The sequence below is a fragment of the Pipistrellus hanaki genome, assembly GCF_964339955.1.
Source record: "Pipistrellus hanaki genome assembly, chromosome: 3".
Taxonomy (NCBI): domain Eukaryota; kingdom Metazoa; phylum Chordata; class Mammalia; order Chiroptera; family Vespertilionidae; genus Pipistrellus; species Pipistrellus hanaki.
Genome location: NC_140505.1, coordinates 11,593,779 through 11,611,975, shown reverse-complemented (window position 1 = coordinate 11,611,975; position 18,197 = coordinate 11,593,779). Strand labels below are relative to the sequence as shown.

Here is an 18,197-nt window from a genome sequence, read left to right as displayed (position 1 = left end):
ACAAAAGCTCATAGAAACAAACAAAAGTATGGTGGTTACCAGAAAGAAGAGAGGTGGGGAGAGAGTTAAGGGGCCAAAGAAGACTTGAGTTTAAGTGGTGGGGCACTCAATGCAATATTCAGAGTATGTATCATAGAAATGTACATGTGAAACCTATATAATTTTATTAACCAGGGTCACCCCAATAAATTCAAATAAAATCCAAACCAAAACAAAAAAAGATGGAAATTTCAGACAATTCAGAAATATTTTAAAATAGGGAGATTAAAGAATCTAAATCATATTACATAGGTTGCTTTCTATTTCTCCAGCATTTTGAGATGATGGCTAGTGATGCCAAACAATCTCTTCCTCAGAGTAATCTGAAACTGAACTGAACCAGGATTACTGCCACTAGTTAGTTCCTGAAACCAGGCAGCAAAGATATAGGATCTCAGGTATATACCCTATATGTTAAAAGTTGACTCCAAAAATCCAAAGGGGAAATTGCCCCCACCTGACCCAAAAATGATGTCTTGTACCATCACTGCAGGATAGTGTTGAACCTATAAAAGCCTAGAAATGTATAATTAATTATCAGTCATAGGAACTGTGAACTACTTCATCATTTAACTCATGTTTTTTAGTCAGTGTTGGACCAGGTAACATACAAATAATAATAATAAAAGATAAAATATACTTTTTCTTCCATTATAGCATGTTTGTCAAGTATCAAATATTACTAAATATACAACAAATACATAATAAATATTTAACATGTCAGAGATCTAGTAGGTAAAATTAGGTATGTAAAATATAAAACACAATCTATAATCCTCAGTGTTTCTGTATACATGTTTATATTTTCTACAGTTTGGATAAAATAAAATAAATTAAATTCCACACTATATATGCACATACTAGTATGATCTAAAAAAAGATATAGCATAGTCACCAGAGTTGCAGTTGCTAGGAAAAGTGTCTTAATAGGTAAACATAACCTTACCATATGATCCATAAATAGTGCTCCTAGGTATTTCCAACAGAATTAAAAACTAATGTCCATACTTACACATGCATATACATATTTATAAGACTTATTTTCATAATCACTAAAAACGGGAGAAACCATGATCTCCTCCAATCAGTGAATGAATAAGCAAACTGAAGAACATACATAAAGTGAAATTTCACTCAGTAATAAAAAAGGAATAAACTACTAAGACAAACAAAGCTATAAAAAAGATAGCAAAATTGTTTTAAATATTAATAACAGAGTCAATTTTTCTCTCTTTTCACAAAGATTTAGAATACATAAAATAGTAAGCTAGATAAAAAGAAAATCACAAATAGTTTTATCATAGTAAAATTGAAGAACATTAAAGACACTAAACACTGCATCTTTGAAGTAGCTAAAGAGAAAAGAAGCCCTATCTCTATAAAATGACACTTGGACTAAGATCTGATTTGTCACTGATAACACTGGAAGTAAAGAGGTATTGAAATAATGCCTTCAATATTCTAAGAAGAAAATACCTATTCATCTAGTGTTGTATGCCCAGGAAAAAAATATCTCAAACATAAGGATGGAATAAAGATATTTTAAAGAAATTTCTTAAAAACCACAAGAATCTAGTTTGCCACCATCTTGTATACATCAGACAATGGGAAAGTGGGTTCTGGAATAAAGAAAAATCATGAAGTAAGGTAGCAGAGATAAATCCAAATGTACTATAATTTATAGGAAATATAAGTAAGCTAAATGTGGTATATCCAAATGGATTTCTAAAATTTAGCTCTAAACTGCTTGCAAGAGATAAATATAAAACTTAACTATACAAAGATATTAAAAATAAAAGCATGAAGAAAATTTATATAGAAAATATTATCACAAATAAAGTTGGGTAATAGTAGAGTGATATTAGTTAAAGCTGATGTAGCTAGATTAAAATTAGAAAAATCAAATTATCTCAGAAATTATTACTAGAAACAAAGAAGGTCATTACAATAATAAAGAGCTCAATTCATCAGAAAATTATAACAATTCTAAATTTATGTGTATATGAAACATAGCCTAAAACATATAAGGCAAAAGTGGAGAGATCTGCAAGAACACCATCATAAAAGAAATTTTAACATATCTCTTTCGTAATTTATACCAAAAAAAAAAAAGAAATATATGGGAGATAAAAGCAATATAAACAATAAACTTAATATGACAGGACTCAGTCTTAACAAGTAAAAAATACATATTATTTTCAAGGAGGTTCAGAACATTTAGGAACAATGAGTTTATACTGCCACTGAAGCCATTTTCATCAAGCCTCAAAAGACTGGTATCACACAGACCACTTTCTCTACTACATACGATTGAGTTAAGAATGTATAGTGGAATTAAGTGTGCAAAGTGTATAGGAACACAAAGGAAGAAACAACTGTCTCTTCCTAGGACTAAGTACTATTCAAGAACTCAACTCAAGTTCTCTCAGCAAAGAAGCAAAAATGTATTTCAGAGAAATACATATAAAATATTACAGAGGAAGGAAAGGAACTGGCATGAATAAGAAGTGATTTATTTACTGAAGTTAAGGTAGAATGTGCATGTGTGTGATATATACACACACACACACATTTAGGAATAGATAGATGATGATAGGTAGATAGATAGATAGATAGATAGATAGATAGATAGATGATAGACAGATGATAGATAGGGATTCTGATTGCACTGTGCATGTAGACAACACACACACATACATTTATTTACAAGAGTGGGGCAAAGTAGGTTTGCAGTTGTTCATATGGAAAAAGACATGCATGTTATGATTATCACAATAGCTTTATTAACTCAAAAGAATGCCACAATGGCACAGTGCACTTAATTACCACCTCATAAAAGCTCAAATTGCAGCCCTTCATTCTTTACGCATTCTTGTCGAGTACTTGCTATATTTAAGCACACTTTGGCACAGAGTTCTTCATGAACCTACCTCCGCCTACCCCTGTGTGTGTTTTGAGCAATCTCAATATCATGTTGTATCATGTTGAAGAGTATGGATTACAAAGTAAGCAACAGGAAATTAACAAAGACCCTTACGCAGGTAAGGGACTACATTTTATTATCTTATTCTAAAGGGGAAATCTGGAACTGTGGAATGTAGGTTGTTGATTGAATAGGCTAAAAAGAGGTCAACCAGTTGAATAGGGTCAGGGAACTGTCTGGTTTCTCAATAAGGAAGACTGCCTTTGAGGAGCCATGAACAGATCTTGTTTCTTAGACTCCCCCATTCTTGCAAATTACATCTTAGAGTTCATCACTGACTGCCTTCAGTTAGATTTTGTGCCCCCACCCGGTCCCACTTTGATCTATGCATACCTGCACTACCTGACTCTTAGTTCATACTATAAGCTCTGATGATTAAGTAATTTTTACTGAAAGACTAACGGTAAACAGAATAAAATAATTACAAAGCCATCAAACCAAGAACTGAGATTTATAGGTCACGAAATAACTAAGTCCACTAGCTAGAATGCACATTTCAGAATACAAGCACCCTGGCCTATCTTTCTTGAGATTCCCTTCAGGCCTGCTCTCTACCTGGTTAGGTTTCTCACTCTGCATACTGTCCTCAGGCCGCCTTACAGAGGCAGAGCTGTTAAATTCCCAGAGGCAGAGAATATTTTTGACTACGAAAAATCTGATCAAACTGTCAAAAATACAGAAAATCATCTAAGAAAATTGTCAAACATAATTCAGGATTCTGGGCCAGTGCAATGCAAAGATTTCAGAAAACTAAAATGTATCATTATTTTGGCTAAATAATCTGTAGTTTCCTTTCCCCCCTATTTAGTCTTAATTAACCAGTAAATACTATCATGTCTAGTTTCCAGAAACCATCTTCCTGTCATTTTTTAGGATAACCTAAAGCATTTCTAAAAACCTCCAAATCAGTTCATCTTTCTTCCATTTCCATTCTTCCCCAAAATCACCCTGAGATGTCTTAAAATTAGAAAGTGAATGTGCCTATCCCTCCACAGTGAGTCTGACCCCACCCCTCAGCCTCAGGCCCAACTGCAACAGCACATTAGAATACACTATAATAAGGCCAGCATCACTGCAAACAAAATTAACATAAATGTATGCTCCTTGAAATAAGAGAGCATTTTACAAAAATTCAGCTTGGAAAAGATGAGAGACTGATCTAGGGTTTTAACAAAAGGTGTGGTGGGAAGAACTGGACTCTGCAGAATGATGGGGCTGCTGATCAATTGGATGAGTAGGAGGAGCCAATGGGTAAATTGAGGAGCATCTCAGGAGCTCCAGCTTGGGAAGCCAAGTGAATGGTGATTTGCTAAACAAACAAAATGCTATAGTGATTCAAAGGTCTCATCCTGTAAAATTTAGACACTGGGTTACTTCAAAGTAATGAGGACAGAATATTATTTAAGTCAGAAGTTCCTTTGAGGTATGAATATAATATCCACTCTGTTTATTTTTATGTTTACTTGAAGTCATTCTTTTTCAACGAAGCTTTAAACAGCTATTAACTGTCCCAAATTTTAGTTCATATTTTTTCTATGTACCTTTATTCATCTGTACTCCAATTCTGTTCTGCAGAAAACAAGCAGTGGAAAAAGTCATATGTTAGTCTTTGGGATTCTGATTGCCCTGTGCATGTGGACAACACTCAAGTTCCATGCTAGAACTTGGAGTTTAAGATAAAATGGGTAATGCATCTCATTAAACATCAGTGATAAGAAAAAGACAAAAAATTACACTCTGAATACTTTCACAAATAATTTTACAATTGTACAAGTCTACAAAATCAATGTGAAGTATAGCATTAACTAATTGTTTGAGATACCATCACTTAGAATTAAATGTTTAGCATATTAGAATAATATCTTTCCAAATGTTTCTGAAATTTATTTCAGGGGTGTATAAATATGAAACATGTTGAAACAAATACCAAAAGCATTACTAGTTGCAAATGATAAATACTTTAAGGCAGTGGTGTTCTTATTATGTATTCAGAGCTCTTTTTGTTTTAGGAAACAAGTGAAATATATACTCATCTACGAGTATATGTAGCAACATATTAGTATTTATAAAATGAAAGGTCTGTATAGTATTGTAATTGGACTCAGAAGCAAATGAGAAATCCTCAATTTCACTTGCCACATGCCCAAAAATATGTTCAATCTAATCCAGCTCTATATTCACATCCATAATTACAAAAGGCTTATAATTTCTCCTATGAATTCTTTAATAATGAGAATCTTTATCATGAAGACCCAACACTGTGTGTGGAACTGCTTTCTCTCAGAACCATGACTCAAGCGTGAAGAATAAAAAAACTTGATGAAATGAAATAAAATATATAAAATCTAACTGCCTATGCTGCTTACAGCAATCAACTGATCAAACCATTGGTTTTACAAACTGGATCTGAAAAAAAAGTGAAAATACTGATTATAATGAGCTCATTTAATTTTAGTTTTCCATAAAATAATGTCTCCACACCAGACAAAATAATAGGCATCAGAATCACAGAGATTTAGAAATTCAGTGATCCTTTCCCCACAAAGGCCGAATGTGAGAACAGTGAGATTACTAAAAATGATTTAAGACAGACTGTCTTAGAACCAGTGAAGGCTCTGATCGCATGAGGGCTAAAGAGCTGTCTCTTACACAGTGGTCCGCAAGCTCATTAGTCAACAGAGTCAAATATCAACAGTACAAAGATTGAAATTTCTTTTGAGAGCCAAAGTTTTTAAACTTAAACTTCCTCTAAGGCCACTTCTTCAAAATAGATTCACCCAGGTCGTGGTATTTTGTGGAAAAGCCACACTCAAGGGGCCAAAGAGCCGCATGTGGCTCGAGAGCCGGGGTTTGCTGACCACGGCTCTAGGAGGCAGGGTTGTCCTTCTGTGGCACATAGGTTTATAGGTTATGCAGCTGTTATACGCAATGGAAACCAGGTCCAAAGCATAGACACACACACGGCATGTCAAGCTTCCTAAACTTGGCAGCCCTTGACCAAGTAAAGTCAATGCACACAGAGCTATAAGCTGCTCAGAAGCCTTGTGAAATATTGAGGCATGGCCACTGAGACATTATAAAAATATCTTCATAATCTTTAAATATATATCTACTTAAAACCACTAATTCTTTATAAAAGTATTTAAGAATAGTGGGGGGGGGGGATATATTTTAAGCCTAGGAATTAGGTTAGACACAGGTATAATTGTTAAAGCTGGGCCACAAATCTGCCTCTAAGCTTTTTAGCAACTAAGGCAAAGGAGGAAGTGAAATCAGCTTTATGACGAAAAGGACTCATAAGATTAACTACCAACCCAGTTTCTGAGAAGTATAACTAATTCTGATACTCAGATGAGGTAGAATTTCTCCCTCATGAGTCTCATGTTGAGAGGAAGGTAGAAACCCAGACTATAATCCACTAAGTCGTAAGTAAGCAATTTCTTTCCTTGAATTAGTTAGCTTCTCCTGCCGATTTGGATTTTTAAAAAGCCCCATATACTCTGAGAAGATACAGACTTGTGAAATCGCAATGATAACATTATTTTCCTGTTCATGACATTGATTTATTAGATCATATTTCACACACACACAAAAAACATTTCTTGCTCGTGGCAGCTGAATTGGTTGTTTCTACCCAAGAAATAATAAAGGTTCTTTTATCTTAGGTATATAATATGTGTTTTTCTAGTCAGTCTATGAAAAATGATGGAAGCTTAAAACCCAAGTATGAAAAGAAGTTAGATGATGACAATGGGGGAGTTAGTGATTGAAGCATTAAATGCCTCCAGAAAAGAAGAGTATGGGAAGCTCTGGACCCCTATGGCTTTAAGGTTTGCATTTTTAACTATTTAGGAATAACCAGAATGTTTAAGACTCGCAGCCATTAATAACTCAGTTGATACCTTGACAAAGCAAAAGTGCTTATGAAAGCACTAACAGTTTACGTCAACCTGATCCATCACCCAGATGCCAAAGCTCAAATCTGCTTGATTATATTCTCTTCTCCATGTCACATAAGCAGTCACTGTGGTGAAGGATAGAAACTGTGTTTCTTTGAGAGTCCTCTAGGAAAATGCCAAAAGCTAGATCTGATGATCAAAGGGAAGAGATGTAAGAATGTGACAGTTCTTAGGGAGAAAAGATGTGTTATCGGATAAATCACACCATTTAGTTAGACTCTTAAATGTTGAGACTTGCAAAGGTTTTGAAAAGTATCTCTCAAAAAATGTATTCTTCAATATTGACCCTATTATGAATAGAAGAGAAATGTTTCTCAAAACTACGGTAGTATTAAGTTTATCCATATATCGTCATTTGTAATTCTTGGTATAAATAACATTCGGATAAAATGACATCAAGATTCAAAACTAAATTTATGTCATAATCACATTTAATTCTGTTAAGTTTCAAAAACTGTCATTGAGAATTTTAGTTTTTTTATGGATTAAATCATGTTATTGTTTTCCAGACTTGAGGGATATCATATAAGCTAAGCATTTAATAAATTTAGTGTAAGTACAAGCACCCAGAACTTTTTTTTTTCTTAATTTTAAGACTAATACTTAATGTACTCTTTGCTGATCATCAAAGCCAGCTTGGAGGTTAAATATAATTTATGGTCCCAACAAAATAAAAATTATCTGCAGTGATCTGAGAGGCAGAATAATGAGGAAGATGAGTAGAGTTAAACAAAATGCATAGTGTTTATTTTAAAAGACTGGGAGGAGGTTATCCAATGGCCTAAATTCATGATTTATCTTTTACTTTCTCTTGGGTTTTATTTACAAATATCAACCAGTAGTAATTTAGCCCAAAATAACTGATTAGGTTTGAACATCTTAGTTATAAAAAAGGTAGAGTGTAAACAATTATTCTGTGACAAGACTAAATGCTATGATTATAGCTCAAATGCTTTTAGGCTTTTAGTTTTCTTTGAAACTTCTACCATCAGAAGCTCTATGAAGTTCCTGGTGCTCTGGCCTGTATATTGCATAGAACACAGTATTTGGAAATAGAGGGCATAGATTTGTGTTCTTAGTCCATTGTTTACCAACCTTGTGAGCCTAGACATTTCACTTGATTTTTCTGGGTGTCCATTTTGGTACTCATAAAATGAGCACATAAGGAGTCATCAGATAAACCTATTATGATGTTTAAACAAGGCAATGTTTGGGAAATCAAAAGAGCTATTTGGATTTTATCCATCTGAAACTGATTTTCTACCAGAAGGGCACAAAAGCAGTCATTCTCAGAAAAGTACTTAGAACTCTAGACTCTCAGACCTGGGAGCTAGAGATCAACTAGCCCTTCAGTGTTTACCCATGTTCTTCACTCTTACCGTTGTAGGCAGCTTCCTGGGGTCAACTACAGGGGTCAAGGGGAAGTAGACTGGATAGAGCTCCCCAACCTCTTTTGCCCCAAACACAACTATGCCCCTTTGATTGGTTTCAGATCATTGTGATTGTCTAGAAAACATTTTTTGAACAAATTCTTCACATGTGGTGGCTAAACATGATTACAACAAAACCTACGAATCCAATTCAATTCCCACCTTGCAGTACCACTATCTTCTGAGAAACCAAAGGCAAAGAAGGATTGTAACACATGCCCAAGGTGTCGCCTCCATTTGACAGCAAAGCCCAGGGTTTGTACTTCAACCTGACCAGTGCCCTTTCCACTACACAAATCCATCTCCTTCAAGGTTACGAGCTGTTAGGTTTGGGGTGAGAGCTTTGGTACTTTGGGGTGCCTGTGACTCCTGACTTCTGCTGAACTTCACTGTGGTGTGGGGTGATTGTTTCCATGGCTATCGAAGGCTGGAGCGTGAGCTCTTGTTTCACAGATGGAGATCACCATGGCAATTGAAGCCTTTCTGGCTGGATAATGAAAGCCCTTCTTTTTAAAGGAGTCTGATGTCACCTTGGCATAGAGCACTCTAGATAACCTATTTAATACCAACAGAGTCATATAAATGCTCCACAATGTGACAAGGGCTTACAATATTTTTTTTCAGAGTCAAGCTACCAAAACATTGTTTAGGAACATCAAGAAAGTTCTCAAGACAGGGTGTGATTTTTAATAATTAGGATGCAAGTCTGCACTTCTCTTAAAGGAATGGAGGGTGATGCATGCATTTGCTCATCCTGTGGTTAGTCTAGAAGTCTGTAGGACGTTTTATTAGATTATAAGACCACCTCATGCTTCTAAACATCTGTCAAGGAAAGGAAGACAATGAATAAAAACTTAGATGTCAGTATGTTAAAATCCACAGTTACATTAAATGAAGGAGCTTACCTTTTCAGTCACATAGAGATTAGAAGCTAAGAATTTTATCACAAATCAAGCACAATTCTCAACAATTAAACTCACAAGCTTTTATTTTGACACAAACTTTTATTCATTGATACCACTGACCCATTTAAGTGTATTACTCAAACACTTCACAGAGACTTGACAAAAGTACATGGCCATTTTCCTTAGTAACTTAGAGTTGTAAGCTCTGCCAAATCATATTTTAGCTGAAATTCCAATACGATAGGGGAAACACTAAATATCCTATAAAAGGAATGTCCCTAAAGACACATGCTGATTTATGATTGTCTTACAGCATTAAGCCACTTGTATAGCTGTGATTTTGAGTCCATAAATCTTAAAATATCCTTTTTAAATGAACCTTCAAAATTTGATGTATTTTCAACCGGTAAAGTTCAGAGATCAGCAAAGCTATAATAGCCAGTGTGGAGACCGGAATATATACTTAGGGATGACAGCAGGACCCTAAAGATTTCTATAATAGTCATTTGCACAACTTCTCTCAAAAGTATTTTTCTTAATTCTTTTACCACTCGTATAAAGAATGTTCACTCATTGCTCCTAACCGTATTAAAAAAAAAAAAAAAAGAATGTTTCACTACTGTTACTTGCAATGTATTTCAACTTTAGCAAAACAAATTCATATTTTGAATAGAAAGAAATCAGGTTAAGTGTTGCTACATCTCCATGACTGGTCCTGTGACCAGAAGAGAATTGGAGCTTGGCCTGGATTGGAAGAAGTTATAATGCCAGATAATTCAGTATTCACAAGTATGTTTCCCTATTCCAAGCCATAAAATGGATATAAAAGGCAGATTGCTAAAAATATGACATTTGTTAGGGAGCGCTATTTTTCACTATGAAATGACTACCAAAAAATACCACCTACTTAGATTCATCACAAAGCCTCCTGCACTGCAGTAAGCCTGACTTCCCTGGGCTGAGTGTCTTATTGACGAAACAAAAAAACATTTTTAGAACTCTTCTAGGCACCAACTTCATTAAAATTGTAGATGAAGGTACTACAAGCTTTAGTTTAAGACCTCAGCAGCTTTGAACCAACCACTTGTTTAAAGACCTGTGCAATGTTACTTTTGCTGGATTATTTCTGGCCCACGCAATGCTTTCTTAAAGACCTAATCGTGTTACTCAGGGAAGCTTTTACCTCACTATCTAGGACATGTTTAAAATTCTTTATAGATGAAATGTTACTTAAATTAAATAGATAAAATTAAGCAACAGGGAATGCACTACAGTTAATTAAATCTAACAACTACAGTTATATTTATTGAAAAGTTGTTTTGTGCATCTCAGGATTAACTATGTACTTTATCATGTTTGCACCTTTGAAAATGACAATTAAGAACACATTTCAGAAGCATATTGTTTATGTTGTGCAAGTAATGAAAACATATAATTTTTTTAGGCTTCTAGCCAGTGATCCGATTAAGGTAACAATGCTGACAAATAATAAATAAAAGCTGGGGTCAAATAAGTCTGCAAAAATTATACACTATTTTTTTGTTTTATGTTTTTTATCTCTCAGCAAATTACAATTATCTATAAATAGTGCTTAGCAGCTGAAAGCATAATTTCTTGATTTCCAAGTTAATATGAGTAAATTAAAACTCTTATTTCAAAAGTTCAGTAAAGGACTCACTAGAGTTATATGTATTATTTAAGTATAACCATTTCCTCAGCCTACTATCTCATAAATAAATGCTACAACAAACAAATTCACAAGTATTAGCTCTGAACATTAGCAGCATTCTCTCTTCCAAGGCATAACATACATTGTACAAATGAGGACAACTACACAGAAAAAAAAAAAAAAAAAAAAAAAAAAAAAAGCTAAAGTAATTATTTTAAATATCAACCCCTAAAAGTGCTCAATAATTCAGAGATAGTCCAGGATAAAGCATGTTTTCTCTAATGTCAATATTCATTAACACCCACATTTCCAAAGCAATAACCCATATTTTGGATTGTTTGATGTTTTTTCTTCTTTAAAACAAACATCAGGGCAAAATCCAGAGTAAAGCTTATACATTTATTGGAGGAAGAGAGAGAGAGGAGATCAAAGGGAAAAGAACAGGCTGAAATTCTTTGGATGAGAACTCTCCCTTTTCAACACGGATTGGTTTCATCACCAGAGAAGATGAAACAGGTGTACCTTCATTAGCAAGTCTCCTGCACATCCCTATATTTTCGTTTCCACCCGTAAATATTTTAATATGCAGAGTATAATTTGGTTTCATGGTAAGGACAGCGATGGCTTAACCCTTCATTATTGAAGCTTATTTTTAGCTTAAAAACTTGCAAAAGACAGCACTATTTACTGGACACAATATTTCAAAAAAATCAATATCCACACATACAGCATAGCAATATATATAGACTTCTGTTAAAATCTGCTAAAGAGAAAATAATTCACCAAAAATATAAAGAATTGGCTGAATACTTCTTTCCTAAGACCTAAGGTAAGCAGCTTTACCTAATGATAGGAATGACCTAAAACTAAGCCGAGTGGTATTATTATGTACATTTATTTATTTCTCAGAGCCCAGTGAATATTTTATTTTCATGCTATTTGCATGAAAAAGTTCTTACATGGATGTGCCTTAATGTAAGCATCCTTGGATCACAGGAAGAAAAGTCAACAAGTAAATAATGTCAAAAATAAGTAGCCCAGCTTTCTCCGCCCCCACCCTCCACTGACCACCAGGAGGGTCTCAGAAAATAACTTCAAGGAGAACTGTCCACAAAACCCAAGCCAATGGATTCTGCTGATCAGAGAAATCCAGACAACGTATTCCACACGTAGTATGCCCAGAGAGCATACATAGTCCAGAGTAAGTTTCAAAGCCCTGTGTTCCAGAAGTGCAGAGGAACCTGACAACACAAATGAATTTCACAAACTGGAATCTCTCTCTCTCTCTCTCTCTCTCTCTCTCTCTCTCTCTCTCTCTCTCTAAATAAAGCCTGACTTCTTTTCCTTTCTTGCCAGTTATGTCTCTCAACAGTGGCTTGTCCCTGCCATCATTTTTCAGCAACCTCAACAGATCTTCACCTCTAACAGCCTTCATGCCTTCCCAGTCTGTTGGTCATTGCCACTACACTCCCTCACTCCCAAGCCCTTTCCCTTTGGACCCTCTGCTCCTCCTCCACAAAGCACAGCACACTCTGGCTGAGAGAGTCTGAACTGACATGCAGTTTTGAGGTGAAGCTGGGACCTTCTACTAAAGTAGACAGAAGTTTCCACTTCTGCAGGTTTGCTCTCTTGCTGATTTAAACACTGTAAGAGGTGCCAGGGTTCAGTGGGGACTAAACTAGTAGGAAGCCAATGGGCATCAGGGGAAATGATTACCCTTAATCACTTTTCTCTCCCATTTCTCACAAGAAAAAAACTTTCCTCTGCACCATACTTCTACATATAACAAAAGTAATAAAAATCTGGAGACTTTGTCTCTGCATGACATGTACGTCAGGAAAGGCATTCCTGTGTTCTTCGCATCTCTGATAAAACATTGCCAATGATGGGGATGCTTGGGAAAAGGCAGCGAGGGATCCTGTCAAACACAAATGTCTGTGTCCAATCTCAGGGTAGTCCAGAGATCATAGGAGATCTCTATTCCAGGCCAACCAAGGTCTACTGACTCTGACCTTGGCCATGACAGAAACTTGTTCCCCAACTTTCACCGGGGCAGCAAATATGCCCCATCCTTACTTCTCTCTTCCCAGCAAACCCAGAATCTTCACTGACGTGGTGTGTACGTTCTGATCACACTTCCCCTCTCCACCTCCATCTCCATCAGCCCAGCCCCAGACCACCTTTCTGCCCCTTCTCCCTTCAGGCCCTTCGACCAACAGGAGAGCCCTCTGCCCGCTACAGGGGATTCCGCCAACCCTCTCGGCTTACTGGGCACCTTCATTCCTCTGACGTTTCCTGGGAAAACCTCTACCCCTCAACTTTCCCCAGTGGGCAGGAGTGGCTGAAACCCTCACCTGGACAAAGACCCTCTGAATTGAGCCTCTAGTAAAAGGAAAAGTAAATAAACAACTCCTTTAAGCAACCCAGTAGAGGGTAAAGGATGCCTAGCCATCGGAAGGGTGAAGAATAAAAAGAAAGGACCTGGTCCCTTTCCAGCTTTTTCATTTCCAGCGAGCGGGACATTTAAATGTTTTTGTGGTTGTTGATTTTTTAAAAATTTTTTTTTAAATTTTAGGTGGGTTATTTTTTAGTTGGTTTTTGTTTTTTTTTGTTTTGTTAACCAGCTCTGCAGGCAGCAGTGCCCATGGGCAGAGGGGTGAGCTGCCAGGCTGATGCTCCTGCCTGCCAGCCCCTCACAGCCCAGCGAGGACTGGGGAGCCAGAGGGCGCCCTGGGGGTCCAGCGGGAGGCGGGGGCTCCGAGCTGGGGCGGGACAGTGCGTTCCCAGTGCGTTCCCAGGGCAGCAGGGGGGAAGGGACGCTGGGAGCACCCCCAGGCGACCTCCCAGCCTGCAGCTCGGACCAGATCTCCCTCCAGTCCCCCCACCACCGCACTCCCAGCCCCGCTCCAGAGCCCGGGCTGACGGAGCAGGCGCCTCTGCGGAGCTGGCCTCGCTGGGTGCGCGGGGACCTCTCCAGCCCCCACTTGCTGCTGGTCTCCCGCCCTCCCACATCCCTCAGTGATCAGGGGTTCGCGCCCGCCCAGGGCCACGCAGCCCTGGGGAGCAGGGTCTCACGGGGCTGCGGACCCATTTGCAGAAACAGGCTGACCCCGCGGACAGGAGGGGGCCGGGACCGGGGCCGGGAGCCGGGAGCGGAGGAAAGTGGCCGCAGCTCGGGCAACTTCCCTGGGCAGCCGGCGGGCAGGGACCGTGCTGCCACCGCGGCTCCCCCAGCGATCAGCAGCACCGGGTGCTGGTCTTGCACCCCAAGTGCTGCTGCAGCTGAGCCCCAGGAGCGGGGACAGGAAGACTGTAGTCAGAGGAGCCTGCAGGGCGGGGAGCCCAGCCCCAGAGCCCAGCGGAGCCCCCACATCCGCCCTCCCTCAGCATCCTCGGCCCCTCAGGTCCCCCCAGGCGGCGCCACTCCGAGGGCGAAGCCTCCCCCCCAAAGCCCCCTCGCCGTCCCAAGGGGCCCCCAACTCCTCCAGCGGCGGGAGAGGAAGAGCCGGGGCGCCCCCCGGAGGGAAGGCTGCCCGGGACCACGCACCTTGAGCTCCTCGATGTCCAGGTCCGTTGCTCTGTCCATGGAGCGGAGCTGGGGGGCGCGGGCAGGAACCCGGGCAAGGGGTCCCCGGGGGCGACCTAGTCCTTCAGTTTCCAGCCCAAACTCAGCCGTGCCCTCCGCCCAGCCCCGGCCGCCCCGCTCAGGCTCATTCTCCGCGATCGCGCCGCCGCCGCCGCCGCCGGTTTAAAATAATAATAAATAATCAAAAAATAAAGAATAACGAAGAATGCACTTTGTTTGACTTCCTCCGGGGTCTCGGTGACAGGTGATCTTGAGCGCGGACGGCGCAGCCCGGTTCAATGGGGGTGCAGCCAGCCGGGGGGACCTCCACGCTCCGGTCTGATTCCTCCTCCTGCAAATCAGCTCAGAAGCCGGCGCACGGCTGCTGCATCCCGAGCAGAGGAGCCGCTCGCTTCCCGGACAGCAGCGTCATGCGGCAAATCCCAGGCAAATGTGTGCAAAGTGCAGGGAAGAGTCCAGGGGGAAGGCTGCCTCCGGCCGCCGGGCTTCCTCCCGCAGCTGATGCCGCACCCGGGAGTCCCGAGCCGGAGGAGCAGGAGGAGCAGGAGGAGGAGCCGGAGCAGGGACCGGTTCCCGGCGCCAAATCCCCCAACAAGTCCTGCCCGGAGCCGGCAGCGAAGGCTTTGCAGCTCCGAGGTGTCCCCTCTACCAGGCAAAGATCACAAAGTCCGGAGAGGGTGTTCTCCTTGGAAGGTTAGGCTCTGGGAGTTGGGAGGAGAGGAGGTGGCTCCCAGCGAGGAGAGAGAGGAAAGGGGGGGAGAGAGAGGAAGCCTGAGAGGGAGAGAGGAATGGTCCACCCGCTTTGCTGTGTTACTGGCCTTGGCCACCAGGTGCCTGACTTCACTTCTCTCCCCCACAGCCGGCATGCAGGGGAGGGATGGCTCTCCCTGTCAAAAGCTGCCTCTGCTCTCCAGACAGACACTGTGTGTGTGCTGCTGGGTCTTAGAGACTGCCCTCTGCCTGGGAGCCAGGGACCAGCATCTTCATTCATGTCACATGTGGCCTCGTGTTATTCGCACAGATCTGGGGAGAACGTGTGTGTGTGTGTGTGTGTGTGTGTGTGTGTGTGTGTGAGAGAGAGAGAGAGAGAGAGAGAAAAAGAGAGAGAGAGAGAGAGAGACGTGGAGTCCCTTCCCATCATCTCTGTTGCTTTGAGTGTCAAGGGATTCTGGGTTTTAACTTAAGAAAGACTTTTAAAGAGAGTGAGGAATAGGAATAGGAAAGGAAATGTCTTGCAGTGATGCTTCTGATGGGGAAGCAGTCTTTTTTCATCGGGAAATGTTTCTTTAAATAGACGGTGACTCTCCCGTGCACTTAACTTGTAGAGTGTGCATGTGGGGAAAAGGCTCACTTTCTTCATTTGATGTCTTCGCGCAAAAGCTTGACTTCTAAACAGTTTCCTTTTATTTTGCTGTGGCACATAAGCTAGTGAGATGTAAAAATGTTTCTCGATTCAGAAAATGAGCTGAGTAAATTATTGAATGTGTTTAAAAAATCTGTTTATTTTCCAGGTAGAGATGTTTACCACCAGTCTCTGGCCTTCCTCTCTAAATTCATCTTCGCCCTCCTCCCTGTCTGTGATCCAGCCACATAATCTACCCATCCACCATCCACCTGCCTTTTCTTCTGCCACTGACTCTTGCCCCTCAATCAAGACAGCTCTCTACCCCTCCTCACAAGTTTAACCCATAAAGTCATCTCTTCAAGGAGTACTTTCCTCGGGTGAGTCCCTCAGATATTTTCCTGCTCTGCCCTCTCTTCAAGGCAGTCGACTGGCTTTATCATTATTTAAAGTGTGCATCTGTTATGCTTCTTCGTCTAATTCTTCCAGTAGACTATAAGCTCTGGAAGGCAAACGCTGTACCTTTCTAATTCAGCAATATATCCCAAGAGTCTAGTACATAAAAAGCACACAAATATGCCTGGAATGGATAAATATCTGTGGGAAGAACTTTTACCAGTTATTTTAAAGTCTAATAACCTCCACGTCTTCCTCACCCCTCAACACACAAATGCCAGTTGATCCCCTCCTAGTCAGCAGCTAAGCCTGGAGTGTTCAACGTTACAATCAAGCATTCAGAGTTCTTCAGTTGAAGCCTCTTATCTTCCACAAATTTATCAAAGTTAGCTTCCTTTCACACTTCTACTTGTGCCTGGTATCTACAGCTTTCAAGGTTAACACCCAGTAGTCAACAGTCCATATTTAGTGGAGCTGAACATCAAATACTCAAAATAAATTTTAGGTATTCACCTTATATAATTATTTTACATAGTCTCTATAATAATAAAAGCATAATATGCAAATTAGACCGGATGTCCTTTCTGGAAGACCTTCCAGACTTAGCCGGGGCTGTAAGGGAAGCCCGGGTCCTGGGTGCCAGAGGGAAGCCAGTGCTGGCAGCTGGAGGAAGGAAGACCTGCTCTTGCACAAATTTCATGCATCGCACCTCTCGTGTATGACAAAATGTAAGGTTGCAGGTAGAAAATAAATGAATTTATATAAAATGTATAATGGTTGCAATGCTTCTTTTCCAGAAACTATCAATAATTCAACATGAATAACATAATTACATGTTTTTTAAAAGTTAAGTTTCTTCATTAAAAAATAATTTTGCATCCCCTATCAGCTTGTTACTGCCTAACTTTAGAAAATTGAATATAATAAGAAATGTATTTGAAGCACGTTAACAAAGTGATACTATCTCTAAAATAACTTTAAAATTTGCAACTGTGAAAATACAGCTCAAGAAAGATGGCTTCCTAAGTAAGCAATGGTGTTTTGCCTGCCCAGGTAGTTGAGTTGGTTGGAGCATCAACATGTACACCAAGAGGTTTCAGGTGTGATTCCATCAGGGCACATACCTAAGTTGCCAGTTCGATCCCCAGTCGGGGCAAGTACGAGAGACAACTGATGGATGATTTTTGCTCACATAAATGGTTTCTCTTTCTCATTTTCTCTCTCTCCCACCTACTCTCTCTAAAATCAATAAACATATCCTCAGGTGAGGATACAAAAATTAATAAACAATAATGTTTAAACACCATTCAGATTGGGCAGACTCCAGATAGTTTATTATGACATAAAATTATGGTTGGACAAAAAGTGATATTGTACTTAATAATAAAGGATAAGCTTAACCATATTAAAAAAAAATTATATATATATATATATATATATATATATATATATATATATACACACACACACACACACTAGAGGCCCAGTGCACAAAATTCTAGCATGGTGGAGGGGGTCCCCTGAGCCCAACCTGCACCCTCTCCAATCTGTGACCCCTTGGGGGATGTCTGAGTGCCGGCGATTTCGGGCCTAAATTGGCAGTCAGACATCCCTCTCATAATCCTGGACCACTGGCTCCTAAAAGCTCACCTGCCTGCCTGCCAGGTCACCCCCAACTGCCCCACCACCACCAGTCTGGTCACCCCTCATGGCCTCCTCACTGGCCTGGCCACCCCATGCAGCCTGCTGTTCAGTCATTTGGTCATCCCTCACTAACCCCCTGCCAGCCTGGTTGTATGCAGCCATCTTATGAGGGCCTGATGGTCAATTTGCATATTACCTCTTTATTATATAGGAGATATATGTGTGTGTGTGTGTGTGTGTGTGT

The 18,197-nt window shown here is 40.0% G+C and overlaps 1 protein-coding gene across 2 annotated transcripts in view; it reads right to left on the bottom strand.

The window, feature by feature from the left end:
• The window catches only part of SGCZ (sarcoglycan zeta), a 589,790-nt gene extending 574,490 nt beyond the window's left edge, over positions 1–15,300 (bottom strand). For both annotated transcript variants that reach the window (XM_084877019.1, XM_084877020.1), the window contains exon 1: positions 14,533–15,300. In XM_084877019.1, coding sequence (XP_084733145.1) covers positions 14,533–14,571 — 39 coding nt within the window. In that variant the 5' untranslated portion in view covers positions 14,572–15,300. The remainder of the gene's footprint in view (positions 1–14,532) is intronic.
• Positions 15,301–18,197: the final 2,897 nt, after the last annotated feature.